The following is a 13,097-nucleotide window of genomic DNA, read 5'->3' as shown; positions in this document are numbered from 1 at the left end:
TTGATACTGATGATGTAGTCTTTCCCACTGCCATAGCTTAGGATGCACTGCAGATTGACAAGGCAGAAAGGGACGACCAGGGCAGGCTTGGCATTGCGTTGTCCAGCGATCGCTCTCACATTCAGCTTGGTCGAGGGACAGTCTCGGTACATAAATGAAACCATATTTTCCTAACCTCTCCCGATTTTCCCTTTACACCATCGATGTGACAAGAGAGCAACCAGACACTTCGAAGGCGGACGGACTCGACTATCTACAGCCCTTTTTATCGATACTTACTCATCGATATCATATCCGATAGCATGGCTCCTGGCAGGCGTGAACGGTTTGTCCGGAACTCAGGAAACACAGACGTATCCGCAAAGGCCATGACAGCTGGAAAAGTAGAGGAAACTATGCAGAAAACCGCATTTCATCTTTTCAGCCGACTACCCGCCGAGCTCCGCGCCAAAATATGGGCTATCGCACTGGAGGATCAGAAAGAGCAAGTACCAGATTATGACTCTGTTGTTACTGGTTATGGCAACTCAGTAATCATTCATGAGCATAAAGAAGTGGATGGGAAGAAACAGTTTAGTATTCTGTCAACACGCGGGTACCCTACTCTCTTCGCCGTCAACCGTGAAGCTCGCTATGAGGCTGCCAAAGTTGATGGAGGTGCATGGTATACATTGGGTGATGAGGCTCCAGAGGTCTATGTGGATCTAGAAAAGGAGCTAGTATGGTTTGCGACATGCTACCACAACCAGGGATGGTTTAAAGATACTTGCATTCGTTCCAGAGAATTTGGAATTATAGGTTGCGACTACCTCTGGCACTCGCAACTCAAGAGAAAACGTGATCAGGGATCACATTCGCTGGACTCGAGGCAGGGAGCTTGAGCAATGACCACATCAAACAAGTCCAGTCACTCCAGAACTTTGAAGAGGAGAAGATGAGGTACATCTGGAGACTCCATTGGGCAGAGATGAGGTTGATGACTGCTGTTGCTACTTAGTGGACAAGACTATGTATGTATGCTCTCTGATTGCCGATATCAAGGTGGAGACGGTGCTTTAGCTTTGAGACAGCCTGTAACTAAACACATTACGGAGAACAAAATCACAACACCACCATTACTAGAGCCAAGCTTCGTGATATGCGCTTATTGTCGTTCAACGAACTCGGTTTGTCAGCACCACTGATGCACTACTACTCCGTTGACTCTACGTTCTTCTTATCACACACTTGAACTTGTATTTCTTCTTATCTCCGTGTTAGGTTATGGTTCATCTGCAAGCCAAGTATTTGTTATCGTACCGCATGCTTATGTCCGGTAGATGGATTTAACCGGCGTTACCTAGGTACAGTTGATTGGCTCAGGTACTTTACGATCCTGGAATCTTCTTCCCCATATTACTGGTCACGAGGATATGGCTTCCACAGATTTCGACGGTGTTCCATGCCTCTTGTTGGTCCCGTGACTTCGTGCTGACATGCAGACGCGTAGATAGATAAGACGCGTCGCGCTGCGTGGTGTCACTGTTCATCTTCTTTTGTTTCTCCCTACCTACTTTTGAAGAGCACTTCCCTGCAACCGCTAAATATGAAAAAATACATCTTCCAAAAGGATGCCTTTTTTACAGATAGCCCTGAGATTCACATACGGCGCCACCCCGCTGTAGAAGACATCGTGCGGCAGACCAAGGTGTGGATCGAGCAACAGGTCGAGAATGGCGGACGGATGAACTGCCAGACCCGATCGCTATCTGACGAGGAGAGAGATGGACACTTAGTTCGTCTCTTAGGAGTCCAGAAGATGCATGCTATGTTGCTAGTAGTGAAAGACCAGACTGATTACTCGCTCAAGTATTATGATCTGGTAAGCTTCTAGTGTACGTGCGGAAAAAATTGAAGTACAGATATACTGAAGAATCTACACAGAAAAAACAATGGCCCGTTGTTGAGAACGAACATCCATGCGGCATGCTTGCAGCCAATGACAAATAGTGCATGACATCTTGGAACGACCGTCATCTCAAGAGATACGGTCAAGAGAGGAGGGACAGAGAAAGTTGTGTCCCCTCAAAGATGGTGGGGGAGCATGGTCCACGGTGGTATGCGTTTGCAGTGGAACGTGAGTCCAATCAATGATGTTGACGGAACGACTAATAAGAGAATATGTAGACTGTCGCTATTGTAATGGAGGATACGACGACGTAGTTCCGTTGGTTCTGGGTCGGTCAACTACGCACGCTAGTGCTTAGTGACAGGATTAGGGTGGGTGAGAACGGAAAGAGATAGAGTTTTCGGGTCACGACTTGGAACTGCTACATTGGTGGTATAGCTCACAAGCCCTGACCGTGGCTATGATATATGGCAATGATGATGATGATATGCTAGATCCAGTTGTAGCCCCATATTCTCCCCCTCTGAATTATCACACCACGTAGGGTCTGCCTACCAGATGTCACCCGACTCGTTCATGGGTACTTTTGCAATCTTCCCATCCCATGTCAAAACCTCTGGTTTTAACCTTCCCTTTGTCTTTCCATCGAACCAAGCAGCTAGTTCACATACGGTTCGCGGGGGATCCCCGTATTTCCCTTCCTGAACAAGAGATTGTGGCATGGATAGATCGGAATGGTCAGATCGGATTATCGTTGGTGATGGTGATCGTGACGATGGGCGATGAGCGATAGTAGAAGATTTGTTGATGGCAAGTCTGAAAACGGGCGTAGACAGTGCTGGATAAACTTGGAACATTGCGAGATAGTAACGCCTACGGCTTCGGTGAATAGACGTTTGGAGAGATGCATGGAGGATAACGTGATGGAATTGATAAGACGCATTACGAACGGCGGTGGTGGAATCACGACTAAAAGAACATCTCATGATGCAGAGACAAAGAAGATTGTGATCCATCAATGCGCCATATTTTCTAGCAGTGTACCAGAGACACATAGACAAAGAACAGTCATGGTGAGACACAAGGATCGCGAAAACACGCAAGGAAAGACTTTTAGCCCGGAACTAAGACATCTCGTCTTGATGGTAATAACATTCGCATTAACAGTAGTTTCTGCAGTCTTGTGTATTGCTGCACGGGGGTATAAATGACTCTAAAGAAAACGTGAACTTTTGGTGATCGTAGCACCGTAATATACAAAACGCGCATCGTCCGATGCTCAAGCACCCTTCTCTGACTTCTTGAACAAGAAGCGCATAGCCTGAACACGCTCCTTGATCGTCTTCGACTGCGTGACTTCGTAGAGGGGCTTGTGCTCCTCGAAGATGTCGTGCTCGCTTTCGTAGTCGACGTGCACGTAGGCTCGCTCAACATCGGCGAGGCCTTCGAGCTTCCTCTGCAGGGTCTGCGAGACGTCATGGGTGACCTTTAGTGGTAGGCCTTCATCCATGACAATGTCTACCTCGACGTAGTAGTTTTGTCCAGCGTGATATGCGCGGCAGGTATCGACCTTTTGGATTCTGCTGTCGTGTGTGACGACGAGATAGATCAACTTGCTGATGTAGTCTTTTGGTGCCGATTTTCCAACGAGCAACCAAACGTGGTCGAAGGCGTTGGCAGCCCAGGAAACGAGAATCAAGAGACCGATGAGAATGGCACCGATAGGATCGACATACCAGACGACTCGGCTACCGACAATGGACATGGCAAGACCAAAAGCATTGACGATGATGTCGTTGCGATGGTCGATGAAGAAGACATGGACTGCTGGGTAGCGTCGGAAGATGAAGCAATAGATGCAAAGTGAGCCTTTGCAGAAGATGGCTGTCGCGACAAAGGCAATGGGGATGATGTGGAGTTCCTCTGAATCAGTTTCACCGCCACCCAAGGCACGCCCAGACTCGATCTTGTTACATGTTAGCCGCCTCCTCATCTACCCAAGACAAGCACTTACGATTAGTTGGATAGCGACCGTTGTCATCAAACAACAGAACATGATGATGCCAATCGTCTCAATGCGGGTCCTCCCCACAGGGTACTTGTACACGCTTGGCCGTGCCGCCATGCGAGATGTGATGAGCATGACTACCGAAGAGACCAGGTCCATGAAAGCGTCCGCAGCTGTCGCAAACAGCGACAGCGATCCTGTCGAGATGGCAGCATACAACTGAATGACGAACAAACAGAAGTTGACGACAAAGGAAGCGTTGACTGCAAACCGGACCTTTGGTCCATTCTCGAGCTGGTCAAGAGCAGCTAACCGCTCCTCATCGCCGCTCTGGAGGAACTGGTCGATCAAGGCATTCTGTCGTGTGTAAAACTTCTTCATGTGTCTCGGCTTGGCGAGCGGATGGTCTGCCTTCATCTGTTTCTGGGTGACATCGTCTCGACGGTGTTTACCAAGATCGAGTGGGTCGCTGTTGACGACGATAGTGACATCGTCCTTGGCCTCCCGCGACGATGCATTGTCTACAGATGGCAGGCGCTCAATGACATCTGACCTATGCTCGGCGCCGACATTGGCCTGGTTTGACGATGCTGTAGGGCCGGCGATCACTGGAGCGCTTGTTTGCCCGGCAGCTTGGTCTTGTGCTGGGCCATTAGGTGAAGCTAATCGGACTGTCAGACAAGAGAACCACGGCTTTGGGTTGCCTGAGACGTACTGTGAGTGTCGGAAGACATAGTGTCCGGAAAATGAGCTGAGCGACGCGTATGCGTTTGTGTATGTGTGTATGGGCGATCTCTAGGATCTTGTGGTGCAAAGAGGTTACGAAGTGGGTGATATATGCCTCAGTGTCGGGCAAGCATGTGTAATAAAGGAACACTGCGAACGCCACCCGCGGCGCTCTTCCCGCTCACCTCCGCTTGAGTTTCTTTCTTTGAACCCTGAAGTCATGGTAGAATGGCCAGATCGTTTGCACGTTGCCAATTTCCTGTCAGATTGTGTGAATGCTGCACATTGGTGCAGGTGTAGGAATGCTCGGCGCGGAGCATGAAACTCGCTAAGCCTTCTCAACGCCTCGCTACTACATCTGAGGTTAGGGCAACACCCGATTAGGGAGAGGCTCGAAGAGCTTGGCCTAATCTTGATACCTTAAATGGCTTGGCTCTCTGCATGCGCGGAGGCGTGCTGAAGATGCTCACGAGCACGCGTGTGCTTTGGATGTGCGATGCTAGCGCGATCTAAACTGACCGGAAATTTTAGGTGCTAAGACGCGCAAAAAAGCTTGTCCAGAGACGAGTATTTCCCCGCATACATCGCGATGGATCAAGTGGGTTTGGTGGAGTCGTTGATGCGGCGGTTGTGATGACTCGGCCACGTCGCAAGTTCTTCAGGGCCGACTATTCTTTCCCCTGCGCTCTACGGTTAAAGTCGTCACACAACGAACAGGAATAGCGCGTAACGCAGTGATCGTCACGGATGGATTGCATCGGCTATACGTGTGGGTCCATTACGAACGCCATCTATACCCCACAAAGCTTTCTTTTACGTCTCTCTAAGTTTCAAAACTCATAACGTCGGACGATGCCAAGCTTCTCCTCTCCGGCACGATACCATGCCGATCTTGGCCCATACACGTCAACGCAATCGCGAAACGTGCCATTGGCCAACCTCATTTGTGTGCTGAGCCACTTCGATACCTCAGCTGCAACAGATGGTTGCAGTCAAGCCTCACCCCTAATGATTGGCACCTCCACACTTCGTCAGCTGTCCCACCCGCTGCCCACTCAGTGCCCACTCGCTGTCCCACTCGACGGAAACGAGACTTGAGCCGCATCACATCCCCACCCCTTCGCAGATCGAGCGTGCCTGCCAAGCATCTACGCGCATGACAGCCGTCTCCAATGAGCTTCGTCGTCTCGGCGAACAGCAATTCCAATTCCAGCCTTGCTGCCTCATAGCAATGCTTCTTTTGTCTTTGGCACAAGGCTGGCTGGCCCTGGCACCGTCTGGACCTCCGCGTTTGCTGCGTGAAGCACCTATCACTAGAGACGCCATCTGAGGCACAGGCCACTGTATGGAGGTCCCACTTTCGTCTTCAGGTGTTCTGGAGACTGTGCTGATCAGCATGATGCGGTTAGTGTCTCTTATCCTACCGGCCCTCAAAGCAATACATAGTCTGCAATGCCGAGCCTATTGCCCCATACCTCACAACATCAGTTCGTTGCATTTTGAGTTTCTGTTACTCTTTGAGAGAGTGTGTTGAGTTGCTTTCTTTCCTCTTTTCTCTTCTTCATCTCTTTTTTTCTTGTTCATCGTCGCCGGCGACGGGACTGCTGGCAAGTCTGGGATTACTCCGTACATTCCTTGAACTACACATTTACCCATTTTGTAATTCGCAATGGCCGATATGGAGAAACCGCAGTGTGGCAGTGAGGCAGACGCTGCTGCTTACGACTTTCCTCTGCACGTTGCTGCAGTTTGTAAGTACATACGAGGCAATCTGATGGTACATCACTAACACGTTCCAAGTCATTGTGTTCATTGCTTCCATCTTCGGTGCTGGTTTCCCAGTAGTGGCAAAGAAGATCAAGTGGATGAAGATCCCGCCAAAGGTCTTCTTCTTCTGCAAGCACTTTGGTACTGGTGTGCTCATTGCCACTGCCTTTGTCCATTTGCTGCCGACCGCCTTCGCATCGCTCAACGACCCATGCCTACCGGATCTATTCACCGAAAAGTACCCCGCTCTACCAGGTGTCATCATGATGGGTTCTCTCTTCATTCTCTTCGTGATTGAGATGTGGCTTCACTCGAAGACTGGGGGTCACAGCCACGGAGGTGCAACAGGCGAAGCATTCAACGGCGCACAACACTCCACCACCGGCATCCAGGCTCAGTTCAATAACCCCATCCGACGCGTCGACAGCTACGATTCGCAAAAGACGATGCTGGCTATGCGGGACGAGAAGCGAGGATGGACTCAGGAGTCAACTTACCCCGTCGACAACTTCCCGTTCCCCAAGAGCGAGAGCGACGAGCTCGAGGCCAAGTCTGAAATGCCACCATGGTTCATCGTCTTCTACGAGCAGTATGTGCGCCAGCGCGATGAGATGCTCGCCACGATCAACCGCGCCATGCCTGCTCTCCCCAACTACCAGCAGCAGCAGGCCGCTCCAGCGCCGCAGGAGAACTCATACTTTGACGACGACGTCGAGCAGGCTGTCGATCCTCTCGTTCTCAAGAAGCAGTCTATGCAGATCACGCTCATCGAAGGTGGTATCCTGTTCCACTCCGTTTTCGTTGGCATGACCGTCTCCATCACAGCCGAGGGCTTCATCATCCTTCTCACTGCCATCGTCTTCCATCAAATGTTCGAAGGCCTCGGTCTCGGCACACGTATCGCGGATGTTCCTTACCCCAAGGGCAGCTGGAAGCCCTGGGCTCTCGTTGTTGCTTTCGGTACCACCGCGCCCATTGGTCAAGCCATCGGACTCGTCACTCGTGGATCTTACGATCCGAATTCGGCATTTGGACTTATCATTGTCGGAGTCTTCAACGCTATTTCCTCTGGTCTGCTCATCTACGCTGCACTTGTTGATCTGTTGGCTGAGGACTTCCTCTCTGAAGAGGCTTCACACACGATGACTGGCAAGACTAAGACTACTGCATTCTGCTACGTCCTTATGGGTGCAGCTGGTATGTCCATTGTTGGAGCCTTTGCTTAAGCGCGCGCAGGCACAGCTGTTCTGAGCAACCAGCGGCGTTGCTGAACTCAGCTACATCACACGCAACGCTTTTCTTTCATGTCTAGACAAGATCTGCCACCACAACCTGGCAGAACGATCAACTGTACGAGTATGGGAACACAATAGGCCGTCATTACGTAGATGGCGGCACACGTTAAACTGAAACAAGAATTTCTTATAAAACGGGGCAGCCATTCATTCTTTACGTGGTCATCTCTTCTGTTAGTGCATAATGTCATGTTCATCCGTTGCCTATCATCACCATGTCTTTGTCTCTCGCTCTATCACTATACTTGGATCTCCATGTGCTATCAGACTGTAGACTAGACGAAGTAATGACACTAGACCAGATGCCAAACTGTTCAAAACTTTGCAAATATGTGATGTATGGCAGCCTCAAGCCCAGTATCCTCTAGACGACATATTGCCACAACAAATTCATTGCCCGTTCGTCATGACATTCCCAGGTTCGTCACCGCTGAACGATCCAATACCCACGATGAACAATCCAGCGGATCCGGGAAGTTTTCAGCTCGCGATGAGCTACAGCGGCAGAGGTTCGCCTCCAAACGATAAGAAGTGCTGAAGCAGAGGTTCCTTTGGAAATTCGTTCATCTGGCAGAGCTTCGCTGTTGGCTTCAGAAAGCACAAGTCGGCGCTACTCTCGTTGTGCTCTACCATGGCCGAGCGACAACGACTGCTTTATACGCAATCTCCACAAGCATCACGGATGTTGAACCACCGATGGAAATACAAATGCCGACAACATTCGCGACCGGGTGCGAACGCGGCCGGAAGATCTCCCGTCACGGGATTCTAAATGCTATCGCTCGTCCACAATGCGGTTGTGGCTTGGCTGGGTTAAGCCGTCGCGGTGCGGTATGAACAAGCTTGGATAAGCGTCCTTTCGGGTGAGTTTCCTTGAGTCACTTATTCTTGGCTGGGTGTGATATGAGAGGATGTGCGTTTCAAAGGGTGCTGGTGTTGACGACGCTTGAAGCAGGGGGATGAAACGCGTTTCGGGGTGGCGTTGCAGGTTGAGACGGGGACACAAGAACTAGTCATGTTGGAGATAGATACCAAAGATCAGGTATGAACTTTGCGATAGACTTAATGTGTATCGTATTTAACAATAGCTGTGCTAATGTGCGGAAGGGAAGCCAGAGACTGATTCGCTAGGTAACAAGATGAACACCGGAAAATGCGACAACACCCGAACGATCAACGTCACGATCCCACTCAAACCAAGTTTCCTCTCGCATCCTGCTCCCTCTCAATCGCCTCGAATAGGCTCTTGAAGTTGCCTGCGCCGAAACCGTCAAAGTTGTTCCGCTGGATAATCTCAATAAACACCGTCGGCCGATCCATCAAATGCTTCGTAAACAGCTGCAGCAGATAGCCGCCCTCATCAAAATCGATGAGAATGTCCAAACTCTTGAGCACCTCAAAGTCCTCGTTGAGGGTCAGTCCAGATTTCTTGAGTCGCATCTTCATAGAGTCGTAGTACGTCTCGGGCACCTTGATGAATTCCACGCCTCGCGCTTTCAGGTTGGTAATGTCGCGAACAATGTTATCCGTTCGTAGCGCGATATGCTGGACACCGGGACCGCCATAGAAATCAACGTATTCTTCGATTTGGCTTTGCTTCTTGCCCTTGGCTGGCTCGTTGATGGGCATCTTGACGACGTCGTTTGGCGAACTCATGACGATACTCTTGAGCGCCGAGTATTCAGTGCAGATGTCCTTGTCATCGACGCTCCAGAAGCGATGAAAACCAAGCACCTTTTCGTAATACTCGCATGCGTTTTCCATCTCATCCCAGTCTTGGTTGCCGACGCAGTGATCGATTGCTTCGAGATTGACCTGCGGCAGATACTTTTGGAGGGGGTCGGCGGCGGATGATTCTGGGCGGTAGCCGGGCAGGAAGATGCCGGTGTAGTCATTCTTTTGAATGAGCGTGTGCGTTGTGTCGCCGTAAGTGCGGATGGTAGCGAGGCGGACTGAGCCGTAGGTGTCGGAGATGTCGTGAGGAGCGGAGACGGTGGCTGCGCCTGATGAGACGGCAGCGGAGTATATGGCATCTACGTTGTCGACTTCGAATGCGACATCTGGGAATCTAGTCAGCAATGGTCGCCATGGTTACAAGGGATGCTATCGCTTACCTTTGACGGCATCACCGTGGCGCTCTTGATGCTCGTGGATCTCTCGTAGTAGCTGCTCGTCCTCTTTGCTAAACCTTGAGCCTTGCTCTAGACACCTCAAAGGTGATGTGAGGATGAAAGTCACGTTGCCGTTCCGTACAACGTGGGAGGCAGTAGCTCTTGATCCAGTCTCTAGGCCACGGTATGCGACACGCTCGAAGCCCATACGCGATACATAGAAGGAGGCTGCTTGTTTGGCGTTACCGACATACCAGTGTACATGGTGGTAGCCTTGGTATGCCGAGACTTCTGAAGGAGAAGCGGCGGCTGGCCGTGGCGATGAAGGAGGAGAGATAGCAGCGGGCGCCATGATAGGGTAGTTGATAGCGAACAACGACTATGTGTAAGTAGAACCGAAAGTATCCAAGCCTTTGCTTATGCGGTACAAGTACTGTGAAGTGTAGTGAACTCAACACTAGGCACCGATGCGCAGCCATTCTTTATCTTCTACCACTCTGCATCCACTTTCCTTCTCGAACCGCTATCCGATCTCTTTTGCTAGCAATTGCCATATCCAACCCTGGTAGCGTCATCAGGTTGGTTATGCCGAGCTCACGTGTGGTGGCCGCCAGAAGAAAGCAGATATTGGTACCGCCGCTTTCCGCCAATGGATGTTCCGCCGGCAGCCGCCGTGGATGCAACGCGTCTCAACCGCGTAGCTGGAGCAGGCTTACGACCAACGATGTAAAGCGTGTCGGAGACATGACGCTAGCAATGATCCACGCGCGATCTGGTTGTGAGGCTGCGCAGTCGTGACATTGTGTCAAGAGTGTTCATTGCGTCGTGGCGGGTCAGCCGGCGATTGCCTGGCGAGGCTTTGTATTTCCGCTAGCACGGCTCAATACCGCGCGAGTCCATTATCACATGCTATGATCCGACAATCTTCATCTTGTGCTGATGCGCTTGGTCGGCTCTACAAATTTTGTCTCTTCAAGTGCCTGATAGGTCGAGCGTGTATTGAGATTCGTTGTGGTGGGTGTCATGGTCCCGCATAGGCCGAGACCCCAGGCAGCCTTGCACCAGCCGCCTTCCGTACCAGACCTAAATCTTTGCCGTGAACTCCCGCCTAAGCCGAGTGAACAAACGTGACCTGCATATGTCAAAATGATCAAACTAATAGTGCTAGAAACTCTCCGTACATTGCTCTTAACGCATAGCAAAACCCCGAGTTGAACTTTGACCCGTCTCTAATCTTCGTGACCAAATTCATCACTCCGCAGCCCATCACTACGAGGACCACACCAGACATTACACAGTTATGGCAGTCACTCTCCCCAATACATCTTTATCCGCAAACGATGCCAGGATTCTGAATGCAATCTTCGACCCAGAAACTCTTCCATCATCTGTCGGCCAACAAAAAGAAACTTCATCGTCAATCGACCCTTCATTACCCGCTCATCCCAGTATAGCCGCATCACAACTCACATCGCTGGAGCGCCAGCAAAGCGACATCATAGCACGCACGCCCAGCACCTCGAGCATCGCTGAGATAGATGCTGCAATAAAAGAGTTGGACAGGGTGGCAGAGCAGTACCCAGAATATGCGGGCGCCTGGGTGAACCGAGCTATGGTGAGGAGGATGAAGCTAGAAGCAAACCTAAAAGCGGGGAAGAACATCTTCCAAAACACGACTGAGACATTGGGATCAGATGTCGAATCGGTGTTCTCAGATCTTGCGCAAGCGATCCATCTTTCCTCAACGTCCTCTTCCACGCCAGCGGTGTCTCCTCACGCCGCAAAGGTCCTTCGGACAGCCTATTCGCACCGCGCGTATCTTTATCTGAAAGCTGTGGAGTCAGGGTCGCGGTGGAAAGGGATGACGACATCTGAGTTGGAAGAATCAGCAAGTAAAGATTTTGCGGCTGCGGCGCGGTATGGGGATGAGGTTGCAAGGGAGATGAGCGTTAGGACGAATCCGTATAAAAAGATGTGTGGAGTCATCGTCAGGGATGCGTTGAGAGAGGAGATGGGGTTGAACAAATGACCTATTTCTATAGAAATCCCATACACATATGCGGGAAGTCTGTCATGCGACTCGTGGACTCTTTGTAGCTTCTACAGTATTGGTCAGAGACCCTTTAATTCATCCTAAACTTTCCTCTACATCTGAAGTCTGTCTTGACTACAAGAGTCTGCACCCTGTCATGAATCCTTTCTGTAGCTTCTACTCTGACTTCGATACGGACCGTCACAGCCGCTTCCTGTTGTCCGCTATCGCCGTCCAAATCCAGACCAACCAACTTAAAATAGCTCCTATCCATGTCGCTATTAGCGAGATAAGAATGCGTGTATCTTCTGGTAGCTTGCTTGGTAGGAATTTGCAGAGTAAGCTAGCTTGTACGCCATTTACAACACACACGACCAGCTCTGTAAGATCTATGGAAGGCAGCAGTAGGGCGTGTGCGGTGAGTGAGGTGAGAGCCACACAGAGCCCAGTTCGGATGGACATGCTGTCATACTATGTTGCGGTAAATGGTTTGCAATGAATTCTTGGTAACGAACTTGATGTGTTTCCCTACGAGATGAGATTGAAAATGAGAGACTGGAGCAGATCTAATAGATGTGAAGTCGATCAAATGATATACCATAGACGTGGGTGCTTGTTTTCTGTAAGGAACATTGTTTTAATCGTTTCTTTGTCGCTATATCATGCCGGGAAGCGCCTAGCAAGTACATCGCAAGTCTCCACTCGCAATGCAACATCGGAGGTGTGTCCAACTACTTCCTTAAACACCTGGTCTTATTCCACTGCTCGTATCATTCGCCGCCGTTTCGTTAGTTTTTCACGTCTCTGCCGTGGTGGCCTCCGATAGCACTAGTGGTACCGAGATGGCGTATACCTGACAAGCAGCTTACGTTGAAGTTTCAGGAAGCAGATGAAAGATGTGCATACATGGCTACTAGACTCATCGGATTACATGTCATATTCATCTCAACTCCCACCCATCGTTGTCCGACTCTTTAGATCTCAACAACAAGCTCCACAACTCTGGAACAAGGTATGACCGTTCTCAACTGGTAGTTAGCTTCCCCGTGTGAAGTGCATGTAGAACATCAAATGACTCTTTACAACCTTTCCTGGACACCTGGCTGATCATTCCTTACATATACTCCATGACCCAGGGCGCCTTCATAGATCTACTGAACAAACCTAAAACGATGAGAGCACGGTCTTGTGGTATCGGTGAAACCAGCAACAACAGCAACGTGGAATACATCGAAGGGACAGACGGGTAGATAACCGCTAGAATTTACAA

At 50.3% G+C, this 13,097-nt stretch overlaps 6 protein-coding genes across 6 annotated transcripts; 3 read left to right on the top strand and 3 right to left on the bottom strand.

Moving 5' to 3' along the window:
* Positions 1 to 302: 302 nt before the first annotated feature.
* Positions 303 to 881, top strand: GT037_002595 (uncharacterized protein; the record flags this gene model as incomplete). The annotated part of the gene is made up of 1 exon (XM_038927642.1): positions 303 to 881. One exon carries the CDS (start codon positions 303 to 305, stop codon positions 879 to 881), a length of 579 nt encoding a protein of 192 aa, XP_038788920.1.
* A 1,558-nt stretch (positions 882 to 2,439) lies between these two features.
* Positions 2,440 to 2,610, bottom strand: GT037_002594 (uncharacterized protein; the record flags this gene model as incomplete). The annotated part of the gene is made up of 1 exon (XM_038927641.1): positions 2,440 to 2,610. One exon carries the CDS (start codon positions 2,608 to 2,610, stop codon positions 2,440 to 2,442), a length of 171 nt encoding a protein of 56 aa, XP_038788919.1.
* Positions 2,611 to 3,167: 557 nt separating this feature from the next.
* On the bottom strand, positions 3,168 to 4,630 carry GT037_002593 (uncharacterized protein; the record flags this gene model as incomplete). The annotated part of the gene is made up of 3 exons (XM_038927640.1): positions 3,168 to 3,854; positions 3,903 to 4,558; positions 4,612 to 4,630. 3 exons carry the CDS (start codon positions 4,628 to 4,630, stop codon positions 3,168 to 3,170), a joined length of 1,362 nt encoding a protein of 453 aa, XP_038788918.1.
* Positions 4,631 to 6,291: 1,661 nt separating this feature from the next.
* GT037_002592 (fe transport protein 3) lies at positions 6,292 to 7,615 on the top strand (the record flags this gene model as incomplete). The annotated part of the gene is made up of 2 exons (XM_038927639.1): positions 6,292 to 6,373; positions 6,423 to 7,615. 2 exons carry the CDS (start codon positions 6,292 to 6,294, stop codon positions 7,613 to 7,615), a joined length of 1,275 nt encoding a protein of 424 aa, XP_038788917.1.
* Positions 7,616 to 8,875: 1,260 nt separating this feature from the next.
* Positions 8,876 to 10,147, bottom strand: GT037_002591 (4-hydroxyphenylpyruvate dioxygenase; the record flags this gene model as incomplete). Its single annotated transcript, XM_038927638.1, has 2 exons — positions 8,876 to 9,744; positions 9,799 to 10,147. 2 exons carry the CDS (start codon positions 10,145 to 10,147, stop codon positions 8,876 to 8,878), a joined length of 1,218 nt encoding a protein of 405 aa, XP_038788916.1.
* Positions 10,148 to 11,095: 948 nt separating this feature from the next.
* On the top strand, positions 11,096 to 11,824 carry GT037_002590 (uncharacterized protein; the record flags this gene model as incomplete). Its single annotated transcript, XM_038927637.1, has 1 exon — positions 11,096 to 11,824. The coding sequence occupies one exon, from the start codon at positions 11,096 to 11,098 to the stop codon at positions 11,822 to 11,824; it is 729 nt and encodes a 242-aa protein (XP_038788915.1).
* Between the last annotated feature and the right edge of the window lie 1,273 nt (positions 11,825 to 13,097).

Source organism: Alternaria burnsii (genome assembly GCF_013036055.1).
Source record: "Alternaria burnsii strain CBS107.38 chromosome Unknown 746, whole genome shotgun sequence".
NCBI lineage: Eukaryota > Fungi > Ascomycota > Dothideomycetes > Pleosporales > Pleosporaceae > Alternaria > Alternaria burnsii.
The sequence above is the reverse complement of the archived record's forward strand: the minus strand, read 5'-3'. Positions and strand labels throughout refer to the sequence as shown.